Genomic DNA, 12,335 nt, shown 5'->3' with positions numbered 1-12,335 from the left:
CAAAACAACTATAGTCAACTTCCTGCAGCTTTAAACCCCTGTTCTTTTTTTCTTATCATTCTAGTAAAAATTTCTCAATCAATCAATCTCCAGCAGGCGATCCCAGACTTAAAGGTTGGTGCAGATACGTCATGATAAAAACCTGATGTGGAATTTCGACCCTTGAGTCCTCCCCCCTTCTTTTTTTTCATTGCTGGGTTGCCAAATAAGGCCCGGGTCGCCACATCTGCTGAAAATCAAGGTGTTGCCTTGAAACCTTCGCTCACCGTCTTGGCATCTCGATGCACGAGCGTCTGTTTTCCCAGCTGACTCCATCCCATTCTCTCACTATGTATGAAAGCATGACATCATCTGGTTCATTTCGCTCCTCCCTCCGTTTTTCCCCTCCTTCTTATACATCTTTCCCCCTCTTTTTCACATGTTTGTCGTTATGTAACAGTGCCGGGGCAGCCGGGGCGAGATTGTGAACATTTCCCCTTTTCCACCCCTGGCCACAGCTGCCGTGTCTCAATGTCAGCGCACACAATTAACTTAAGTGTCTCCACACTTGGGTTTGGTATGTTTGGATGAAGAAAACAAAATGACCTAAAATGGTCATTGAGGAATTCTCTCCAGCTGATGTAACTGCTGCTTTTAGGGAGCTTCTACTTTTTGTTCCAGCACAGCGTTGCTCGTGCTTTTATTGTGAAAGTTTTGAATTTTTCCACATTTATTGATATCAAAGTTGATTTTATGTGATCTCATTTTGAGTCAAAGTGAAACCACAACATTAAAACCAACTGTTTCCTCTTGATCTGTGTAAATCAAGTCTCCACCCGAAACTACACGACTTATGAACCACTTTCCCGTTGTGCTACTTCCTCTTTGTAGTGAACCCCACATTGTGCGAGTTTATTTTTATACTGAAGTTCCCCTTTTGGTATGAGACAAGTGGTTCCGACTGAGGAAGTGAGAAACAGCGTTGTGGTTTTTCTCAGACCAACTAGGGTGAAAAAAAAAAAAAAAGATCACCAACTTTAATCCACCTTCAAATGTCCCCATTTTTATGTGTAATCATGCATTTTTTGTCGCTCACACCTCATTGTGAGAACAGCTTTCATCACCTGAATGTGGAAGTAGCTATGTAAAAGACTATTTGCAGAAGACACCTGACTAGAGGAGCGCTCTCTGACAGCCAGTTGTCAGATATATGCGATGTCCTGAGGTGCACAGAGGCCAAGTTTTTGTGTTCACACCCAGCAAAGCCAGCATTGTGTGTGTTGGCGTCTCCTTTGCAGCCTTCGTCCCTGTAATTACACTGACAGGACATTTTTCAAACAGCTTTTGTGTCATTTTTGTTCGAATTTGGAAAGAACAAAGCTAAACTTTCAGCCATTTTGCCTGCAGTCAGACGTTCTAAATGCTAACATAGTGAGTGTTGTGTGTGTGTGTCTGTGTGTGCATAGTGTGTACATAGTAATGAAAAGGCTAACAGATATTAGGCAAATGTTTTACAAAGTTTGCAATTTTACTGTGGTGAGACCAGCGATGTTGTTCGGTCTAGAGACAGTGAAAAGAAAAGACAGGAGACAGAGCTGGAGGTAGCAGAGATGAAGATGCTGAGGTTCTCTCTGGGAGTGACCAGGAAGGATAGGATCAGGAATGAGTACATCAGAGGGACAGCACATGTTAGAGGTTTTGGAGAGAAAGTCAGAGAGGCCAGACTGAGATGGTTTGGACATGTCCAGAGGAGAGATAGTGAATATATTGGTAGAAGGATGCTGAGCGAAAGAGAACATGAAGGTAGTTTGTGTGAGAGAAGAGAAGACAGGGTTAGATGGAGGCAACTGATTAGCTGCGGCGACCCCTGAAGGGAAAAGCCCAAAGGAGAAGATATTAGCATGCTATTAATCTATTAATTTAGACATCTAACTAGCTAACATTAGCATCAGGGCATTTTACTCTTATCTTAGCCAAAGCTATTTATTTTAGTCTAGTTTTAGATCATGAAAAGTGTCGACATGAGAGTTTTATCTAAGATTTCACATTTTTACTACATTGTACTCGAAGGTTTTTCAATCCAGAATATTGCAGGCTAATTTAGCTTGACTTAGCATTCCATAATGTAATTTGCACTAATGTAAACTTTAGCAGTCACGACGAGGTGCAAGTACATTAAATTTGCTGTCAGCATCTTCCCAAAATCATCATCAGAAGCCAAAGTAAACGTCTGAGTGATAAAATCTGCAAACATGAGCCAACAATTTAATTTCACGTGATGATTATTGACACATGCTACAAGCTAAAAGAGACAGCACACATGTAGCACGTAGAAGCAAAACATCCTGAGGCGAGAAAGATTGTGTGCATTTCCCTTTAATTTTAGCTTTATGATGAAAATAGTTTTTATTATGTTCATTTAAAAGTTACAAAAACATTTGAACCATGTGCATAGCTTCCATGTTAACACGCTAGTGCAAAACTGTTTGGCATTGTAATCTGAAACTGAACAATGTGAGTCTTTATTAATTGGTCAAAGGGTGAAAAAAGGAAATGTGCTGACTCCTGTTCTCAGTTGGGCGATAATGACCAAGCAGGAATTTGTGGGAGTGTGTGTAATCATGCAAACCATGAATGTGTGTGTGTGTGTGTGTGTGTGTGTGTGTGTGTGTGTGTGTGTGTGTGTGTGTGTGTGTGTGTGTGTGTGTGTGTGTGTGTGTGTGTGTGTGTGTTGCCATGGTTTGGTGGGTAAATGCCATGAAGAAACAGACCTCGTGCCACACTTTTCCTCCCCTCTTATACCATCAGCTCCTCCTTTTGTGCTTTTATCAGAAACCTGAAGTGGATGAGAGAAGGAATGGAGGATGTAGAATGGAAGGGGGGATGTGCAGGATAGTGGGGGGAGGGGGAAGGGGGGGCAGGAAGTAAAGGAGAAAGAGAGGATATAATAACAAACAGCAGCAGGTGGAGGTTAGGAGGTATCCTGTTCACTCACACAGGCCGAATAATGAATCTTAACTCTGGTATCTGGAATTCAGACTCAATCATACGACGGAAATATGTGTGTGTGAGGGGGTCACAGGCTAAAATTGCAAATAGTACTCACAGCCTTTCCATTCTCGAAGAAATATTTGATTCTCAAGAGAGCGCAGAGAGAACCCCGCTTTTTTGATAATGTTTTGCATCAACTTCCCACCAATTTTTGATTAAATCCTGCTACGTATCAGTCTGAGAGGAGATAAGGGGCAAAAACAGGTCACTTTGGACAATAACCGGCTGTTACAACGGCGCTTTGCACACACGGCGCCGCCCTCCCACACAAAAGCACCTTCAGCTCTTATCTGACATGCACTCAATCACACCTGTGTACACCTCGCTGTACAGGTAGATCTTTAACCGTGTGTGCAAACGGTCTTTACGGGAAAAAATGCTACTTACATAATTGGAGCCAAGGCCCAGAATTTCAAACAAATTGAACAAATTAAACCCTAAAATAAATCTTAACTTTATTAAACCAGATTCATATTTGGAAATTTATCGAGAAGTTTAAGTGTAATCTGCACAAATGTTTAATTTCCTCCGGGATTATTAAAGTATCTATAATATATATATATATAAATAATGTTTCAGAAGAATTTTGATATTTTTTTTGGAGGATTTCATTCATGTATCTAGAAAATGTTTCAGATCTTTGAGTTCATCTCATAAACAATGGGAGCAAAAACAAAAGTATTGCATTTATAATTTGTTCAGTGCACATTTTAACATGACAAACAAACACGATTATAATTACAATTTGGTATAGATGTATGTTCTTGTCTTTTGAACCACATTTGCATGTTTTGTATTTGTTTAAAAAGTCTTGTGACTCTGCTTCTTCTGCTCCGTGGTGCCTGCCGGATGTGGGCCTGCTTATTTTACCCGTCAGTCTTTGTGGCTGAGCTAGTTTTCCATTAATGCATACTGGACTGTAAATCTCGCTGGAATAACTCGGTGCCACTTTACTGCTCTCGAACCTGGGCCGCACCCCTCCGGCTGGGATCGCCTTACAGATGTGAGTCGAGTTGACGCTGCAACAGTTGTGAGCAAAAACTTGCAGGATGTGGTTATTTGTAACCCAGCGAACGCTGCTGGAGGATTTCCCATAAGGCTGAGCATATGTCCAGGTGGTTTGTATGTGTGTGTGTGTGTGTGTGTGTGTGTGTGTGTGTGTGTGTGTGTGTGTGTGTGTGTGTGTGTGTGGGTTCTTCAAGGGGAAACAATTGTGGGGAATTCACACACCACAGCTCCAACCAAAGAGGGGTGTGCATTAGAATCCATAAGCAGTGGGTTTCTGGTACATAAAGGGTTAAGTGAGCTTGTTGCTTGATAATAAACTGGATGAGAATCATTCACAGAGGAGGAAACCTGAGTTGCATCACATCAACAAAGGAGGACAATGATTCAGAAGCTGCCTCCAGTGGTTCCACTTACCGATTGCAGATCATATCTCCAACATCACGTCACCTTCCACTCTTCATCAGCTCAGAATTTCAACCGATCGGGGACAAAAATGTCTCATCACGAGGATATGTTACTGACTCAACTCACTATTATTGTGAAAACCTTTGTTGCTTTACATGCACATGTGTGTGCAGTGGGTGGTGGTGGGGGTGTTTTCAGGCATGAACGTCTGCCCACGAAGAAACTGACCACTTTAACAAGAAATCACTCCTCCTCCTCCTCCTCTTCCTCGGGCGGGGTAGTGAGTGTGTGTGTGTGTGTGTGTGTATGTGTGTGTGTGTGTGTGTGTGCTCATGCATGCATGGCCATCAAGTGCAGAGTGGTCTGCACAAGAAGGCGGGGACAACAAAGGCAGGATGTGATACAGCAGGACTCCACTTCCTCATGGAGCCCCAATGAAATCACAACAATGCAGAGAGCGCCACCTCTTGATGTATGGCCGCTCAGTGGCGGCGTGCTGGTAAAATTCCATTCCCTCAGATGGAGGAGTGTGCAGAAATTATTCGATAACATCCCATGAAGCCTTGTTTTCAGGAATTCCAGTCATGTGTGGTTGGAGAGAGAGGGGAGGCAGGGGGTCGGGGGCATGTTGACCGCTGGAGGAGGATTGATATTCCTCATACGTGTTCATCAGAGGGCCCAGCTGGACCCCACCCATCTCCACAAACAGTCGGAAATCAACTGGACAAAATCCCCCCCAAAAAGAGTAAATAATGTGTTGCACACGGGATGGAAAACTCATTTGAGTTGCTGGGGGAGGAAAGTTAAACATTGACGACTAAAAGCTGCCTTGAGGTCCGTCAAAACTGCGGTTTGAGGCCCTCAGGAATCAGATGCTGTAACACAAAGAGACAGGAGCTCGGCTGCTATAAATGTTTAAACCTAATTTTAATGCACTGCTAAGAGGGTGATGTCATACCTCGGTTAATGCGTGAATAATGACACGTGTCACATGACGGGGGTGCACTTTGGATTCTTAAATGTACTTCCTGTCTTTGTGTTGAAGGGAGGAGCTAGACACAATAAGCTGATTCATTGATAAGACTATCCTATAAAATAATGGTTTCAGCTTCATATTTGATGCTTTTTCAGATCATATAGTGAATTTGTTTCAATTTGGGGATTTTAAATCTAGATATTGGGAAACTTACAGCAGATGATTCTTGTATATCTTTGTATTTTTTGTTTGATTTCATGTCAGCAATGCCTTGAAAGGTGTGTCCAAAACATTCTTCCCTCATGCTCCATTAAGCTGCTGACCTTTCACCCCGTCATACATCTTCCTCAGGTGTGTCATTATGCTAACACTCCTCCCGTTGGCTGTGACATTTAACCACTAGCTGCAGACTTTGTCCAGACTTTGACAACTTAAACCTCTCTTGTCTCAACTGCAGAACCATGAATTAACTTAAACACTCATTCATCTTCACCTCCAGCGACGTGTCGTTGCACAACAGCTGAAATACCTGCCTCATCTTGTTCTCATGCCTTCTGTGCTCGAATTCCTGTCCGGAGGTTGTAAAGATAACCACATGTTTCAGCACGCTCTTTACATTCAAGGCGTCACATCCATAAAGAAAAATGTACAGACATAACCGTCCCGATGAGGAAAAGGATTCCCCAGAGTGTTTAATCCTGTATTTATTATGGATTACACCTTTCTGTGCTTTTACTTTGCAATAATCCTCAAAGAGACATGCTTAAAAAATTAATCTCCTCCTACATTAGAATAAACGAATCAGACTGTTATCTGAAATCTAACGGTATTTGTTTCAGTGTGATTAAACAATACTCCCATCTACTGGAGATCACAATTTATTGAGATTGTTGCCACAAATCTTGATCGTTATTTAAAATTTTGACCATCAACCAGAACCAATAACTAACATCGTATTTAGATCCATCATTGTAAGATCATCATCTTCAATTCATAAGCACCACACTAAATCCCAAATAATCCTCAGCGTCTTTTGGGATCATGAGGGATTTTTGTTCAGAATCCAGGCGCTGAAACAACTCATTTGAAGAGAAAAAATTTTGTTTCGATTTTGTTTTCTGAGCCTCCGCTTGTCTTATTTCATTAAAGACAATACATTATTTTGATAAGAATCCCATTAATAAAAATTCTACCTCTAAAGTCAAATGCATAAACCTAAAACTGATCTACACTACATTCAGACAAATCACAGAATGTCTTCAAGTGAAAACTGGAAGGCCCTGTGACCAGGTTTGACACCCCATAAAGAACCAGAAATATGATTATGAATATTTTCCATTTCATAGAAAAGCAGAAATCCAATAAAAAAAAAAAAGGTGTGTCGGCCTCTACCTCAGGCACACTCCGTTCTTTCAGGGGAAAGTTAGAACAAACGAACCGAAAACCTTCGTGAACTCATTCAGGTTCTGCTTCTTTGAGACAACAGCCCCACCTGGAGGTGACTTGAGGCAACTTCTTGTTTTGGAAATATCCAACATGGCTGCACCCTTGAAGAGAGACGTCTTTTTGTGTTACTGCAGTCCATGAAGGAGTTCAGTTGAAAGAGAGGGAAGGAATAGAGCGTCGCACAACAGGAAACCTCCACATCAACACAGTAAATGAGATTAATTATTGGTGCTTTGAGTTCTTCTTCTCTCCACAGCCAACATGGAAGCCAAAGAAATAGAAGATATATCATCGGCAAATCAAGATATTGGTGAGGTTGAGGATGGAGCAACGTCCAGTCAGGAGGATGCACAATCTTCTAGCTGTGGTGGCAAGTGTGTAGAAGAAGCAAAGGATGCTGGGATCACCGATGTAAGAGACAAATGCGTCCAACTTCTCCTCGCGTCCTTCTGCCAGGAAACTCCTGAAAACAAGACGGCAGAGCTGGCGAGAGACATCGAGCGTCACGTCCACGGGCGCCACGGGTCCAACCGGGTCAAATACAAAACCTGCATCAGGAGCAAAGTGGCCAACTTGAGGAACCCTAAAAACAGGCATCTCCAGCGGGGCCTCCTGGATGGCTCCCTAACCGCCGAGAAATTCGCTGGGATGTCGGCAGAGGAGATGGCCAATGCCGAGCTCCGCCAGTTGAGGGAGGCGTACTCGTTCCGCGGCGTGGAGGAAAGGCAGCTTCCTCAAGGGCCAGAAGGGACGGCGACGAGCAAGATACGCTGCCAAAGGTGTGATGGATCCGACTGTAGGGTGACGCAGGTGTCCAGGGGGGCCCTGTTCCTGCCTGCCTGGGTGAGGCGGGGCGGCCCTGACGAGGACGCCATGACTTTTGTGACCTGCAGTGGGTGTGGCCAGCAGTGGTACCACAGCGGCTGGGTCTGCCTCTGAATGAGGTCTGACCTCGCTTCCAGAGGAATGTGGAGTGGAAACAAAGCACAGAGCAGGACGGGACGAATTCCTGCAGTTAAAACGAGATGTCCCGTGGAAGCGTCCTGCAGGATTTAAAGTCTCTTTCAAAGTAAAAGCGCTTCTGAAAAGCAGAATCTCCACGTCTTTCAGTTTTAAGGGTGAAACGTCTCCAGTTGTCTCATTCGGAGCTAAAGGCCTTCATGGAACATATGACCTCAGAAAATGGCGAGCATGTGAGCCAGAGTAATCCGCCCGTCTGAGCGGCTTCAGGCGTGAATATCCCATGATGCTTCACTCAGATTGGTGTGGCATTGGGTCTTAGATCATTGTGATGTAACACCAACAGGCCGTTGATGTAATGAGAGTTAAATCTCTCTTTTACCCTCAGGTGTGTTTGGATTTCTTAAATCTGGCATTTTGATTCTACTTGAGACACAGAGAAAAAAGAAATTAAATATATCTTACTTAAAAAGCCTTTTTGTCATATTGGAGACTAAAGTAAAAGTTTTTACAAGAGTTGGACAAGAAGGATTTACTGCTTTAATCAGGATGTAGGTCTTTTTTGACGGAAACATGCATTAAAAAGTCTATTTCAGTTTAATTAATTATTTTTTTGTTTGTGTCAAACTAAAAGTGACCTGTTAATCTGATTAATGTGCTCTCAGCTGATCAAAACAACACATTACAGGAAGGAGCATTTGATGCACACCTGCAGAAATGCGTGAACTCGGATGTTTCTTTACGCGTTTGATCAAATAAAATGAGCAAAAGTTGGATTTCTTTGAAACTCCTCCTGCAGTTAAAATATAACTCTACTTGTGCAATACGAGAGAAAAATAGACGTTTTCAATAGAAACACATGCTGGTGAGCGCATGATGGGGAGGCGTGACTTCCTCGTGTCACATGAGCGTCATCAGCGGCTGTGGGGCCGTGGCGCAGCGGGGACACCGGAGCTCCATGACACCGCCTGACAGCAGCGCACTGCCGTCATGGATGGGGAGACTTATGGGGAGACTTTGAGCGCAGAAGCCGGGCTGTGACCTCCACACCGAAAGGTACACGCACGATCACGATCAAATCGTGAAAATGGTTTTCTGTCGTTTTACGCGCTCCAGAAAGTCGTGAATGCGTGGACGGTTGCGTGTCCATTATCGGACAGTTTTGGTGAGACCCCCCTTTATCGGACAATCCCATCTTTTTTTTAATTGTCTTGTTTTCTTCAAGAAGCGTAACGCAAGCAAAACGGAGTCACGTGATCAAACCACGTTAATCTAAATTTACATCAACTATGGAGCTTTTATGAGCTAATTTTATGTCGTTTAAGTGAAGTCAGGCGACTTGTTTTTCTCGAGTAACTTCAATCAGTGGTAACCGGTTTTGGACCCGGTATGTTCTGTGTGTTTTACTCCAAAGTCTTACGATCATCACTTCACACAAGTTATAGAAGAACGATTAAAAAAAAAAAAAAAAAAGTTGTGAAAAACTTTAACACCGCCCGGATTTGGCAGCCTGTCCGAAAATGGATGCACTCATGAGTTCTTTGCCCACATGTTGCTCTAATAATAAAGAAATATTCTTAATTCATTAAAAGTACGTCACGTGGTTGGTTTTCTGTTATCTGATTGGACAGGAGCCCTTTAAATCCAGAAATCAGCTGAATGACACGTGACCGTCGAATCTCGTCTCTGCTGCGTTATAACGCTTCTGCATTATAGTAGATCAGAATCAGACTCATGTTTTCTCACTTTTGTTATCCATCAATGTCATACTGGTAGAATTTAATATTTTGATCGTTAGAATAGTCTTGAAATAAGTTTGACAGGACTGGAAATACATTTTCAAAATAGTAAAAATACCTCCGTGATCATTTATATTAAAATATTAATTTAGAAGAAAAGAAAACATCAAGAGTCATTCTCACATCCCCTGTGGGCTTGTAGCTTTGCATAAGAGTAATGACATGTGGATAAAGGTTTATTATTCACTGGAATTCTGTTTTTTTCTGCAAATAAGTATTGCAGATTTTAATGAGTAAAAATGTTTAAAAATAAAAACCTCCTGGGATCATGCAGATCCAGTGTTCTCTTCTCCACTCATCCAACAGATGATTTAAGTCAGACTTTTCTTTTTCAGGTCAGCCAGTGATCTTTTGATCTGGACTGTTGCTGAAATGATTTCAGGGTGAGTTTAAAAACTGCCTGAAATACGTCACTTTGAGGCGTCTTCCTGGTCACATGGGTTCTGATCATGTGACCGGCAGCACAGATCGTTTCTTGAGTAACTTCCTAGGTGTAATTCAGGAACTCCTGTTCGGTGCACAGAGTCATGATTGGTCTGTTTAATGGGATCCGCTGGATTGAGTCAGTTTGAAAGTTTTAAAAGTTATCGGACAGTTTTGGTGAGAATTATAAAAGTTGTGCAGAAATATTTTCTTAACCTTGAATGCAACTTTATCTGTGAGACCAAAGGTCAGAAAATTAGTAGTTCCTAGAGAGAAGACGCACACAGATTCTCATTTAGTATTTTTCTGCTCTCCAGGTGAAATATTTTCTCCAAACTTCACACCAGCGAAATCCTCTTTTTCTGCTTCGCGCTGCCACGATGTCCAAGTCGGCCCTCCTGAAGGTGATCCTCCTTGGCGATGGCGGCGTGGGCAAATCGTCCCTCATGAACAGCTACGTCACCAACAAGTTTGACGCCCACCTCTTCCACACCATTGGCGTGGAGTTCCTCAATAAGGATCTGGAGGTGGACGGCCACCGCGTCACCCTGCAGATCTGGGACACGGCCGGTCAGGAGCGGTTCCGAAGCCTCCGCACGCCGTTCTACCGCGGCACTGACTGCTGCCTGCTCACCTTCAGTTTGGACGATGGACAGAGCTTCCACAACCTGGACAACTGGAAGAGGGAGTTCAGTTACTACGCCGACGTCAAGGACCCTGACAGCTTCCCCTTTGTGGTGCTGGGGAACAAACTGGATGTGCCCGAGCGGCAGGTGTCGGGGGAGGACGTGCGGAAGTGGTGCCGCGAGAACGGCGGCTACCCGTACTTTGAGACTAGCGCTAAGGATGCTACAAACGTGGCATCCGCCTTCGAGGAGGCGGTGCGTCGCATCCTGGCGTTGGATGACAGGGCTGATCACCTTATCCACACCAACACAGTGGAGCTGCAGAAGAAGACTCCTCCTGACTCCACCTGCTGCTGAGATGGATGCAGGAACGGGATGTTTCTGCAGGCTTGAATGCGGTGTATAATCAAATTTACACTTATGAGCAAATATAGACATGTTTCCAACCAAATATAAAATTTTCTGCCAAAGCTTTTTGATATTTTCTACACAAATGGGATAAAAATCCCATTGAAAAACCTTTCAGAACTCAAATCTCCCTGTATTTATTTGGTTATTAAGTTATACAATTGATGGTGAAATGGTTACTTCATTATTTTGCAGAAGCACTTGCTAATAAATCTATGCAACTTAAAATTCATGTGACCACTTCCACTGAATGTTAAAATAGTTTACAACATGCTTCAGCAGATTTAGGCGTTCTAACCCTTTTCTGTCATTTTCTACTCTATTGATGGACCATGCAATTTCTCTAACTTTCAAAAATTAGGCTATTTTACTACTTAAATGATTCTGCAGTGGCCTTTATGATATTCATCAGCGCTTGCGTCATTGTTGCACTAAATAAAACGACAGTAAACAGTAAAACGGGAGTCATGGTGTTTCTTCTCTTTCGGGTGTAGTACTCCCTTTCCCCACGTGGTGGTGCCAACGATTCAATACAAAAAGCGGTACGCCATTTTTTTCTGCGGTTACGTATTTACGGTGATGTTGCGAAGAAAAAGATGGGAGGTCATCAGCATAGGAGGAAGTCCGCCCTGTACCTGTGAGTATTTTGCCTCATTTTAAATCTTTTTAAAATAAATTTAGTTGTGGTGATGTTTAACAAACGGTTTTTGGGAGCTACGTTCGCGTTTTAAAGTAAATGGGTTGAAACGGGAGGCAGCGGCTAATCAGGTCAGCTAGCATAGCATCACTTGATGCAGGTCCCTGACCCCCCCCCCCCCGATTTTTTTATTTAATAGATACTATTTTCAAACTTCATAGAGATGTGATTTTTTTGCACCTTGAGAAAATTGACCTTGAGAAAATTAGGTCAAGGTCAAATTTAAACTTTTGTAAACTCAGGAACTGGATAAGATAGAAAGACGAGGGAGAATGACAGTGTAAGACCATAGATCAAAGCTAGTGCTTTAATCTATGAAAGTAGGTCAGAGCATCAGCTTTGATCTTTGACCTATGCAAGTAGGTCAGGGTGGAATTTTGAATTCAGGGGTGTCGCGGGATGTTGCAGTCTCTGTATATAAATTAAGTGAAATTGTAGAGGTGAGATACGGAACACAGTTGCGCTAACTTCCACACTAAGGAGTCTTGTTTTTCCCCCGTGTAACACTATAAATGAGAAATACTTAAAAATTAGATGCTTCATTTGACCGAATTTGG

General features: G+C 42.8%; 2 protein-coding genes across 3 annotated transcripts; both read left to right on the top strand.

The window, feature by feature from the left end:
• Positions 1–3,826: 3,826 nt before the first annotated feature.
• LOC137591118 (transcription elongation factor A N-terminal and central domain-containing protein) lies at positions 3,827–8,292 on the top strand. The gene has a single exon (XM_068308885.1). The coding sequence runs from the start codon at positions 7,127–7,129 to the stop codon at positions 7,802–7,804; it is 678 nt and encodes a 225-aa protein (XP_068164986.1). The 5' UTR covers positions 3,827–7,126; the 3' UTR covers positions 7,805–8,292.
• A 439-nt stretch (positions 8,293–8,731) lies between these two features.
• Positions 8,732–11,534, top strand: LOC137591447 (ras-related protein Rab-9A-like). 2 transcript variants are annotated; one of them, XM_068309450.1, is made up of 3 exons: positions 8,748–8,881; positions 9,960–10,007; positions 10,365–11,534. In XM_068309450.1, the coding sequence occupies exon 3, from the start codon at positions 10,428–10,430 to the stop codon at positions 11,028–11,030; it is 603 nt and encodes a 200-aa protein (XP_068165551.1). In that variant the 5' UTR covers positions 8,748–8,881; positions 9,960–10,007; positions 10,365–10,427; the 3' UTR covers positions 11,031–11,534. The 2 variants fall into 2 exon arrangements, with proteins under 2 accessions (XP_068165549.1, XP_068165551.1); XM_068309448.1 differs by lacking the exon at positions 9,960–10,007 and having other exon boundaries at positions 8,732–8,881.
• Positions 11,535–12,335: the final 801 nt, after the last annotated feature.

Source organism: Antennarius striatus, chromosome 24 (genome assembly GCF_040054535.1).
Source record: "Antennarius striatus isolate MH-2024 chromosome 24, ASM4005453v1, whole genome shotgun sequence".
In the NCBI taxonomy this organism is placed as follows: Eukaryota; Metazoa; Chordata; class Actinopteri; order Lophiiformes; family Antennariidae; genus Antennarius; species Antennarius striatus.
The sequence above is the reverse complement of the archived record's forward strand: the minus strand, read 5'-3'. Positions and strand labels throughout refer to the sequence as shown.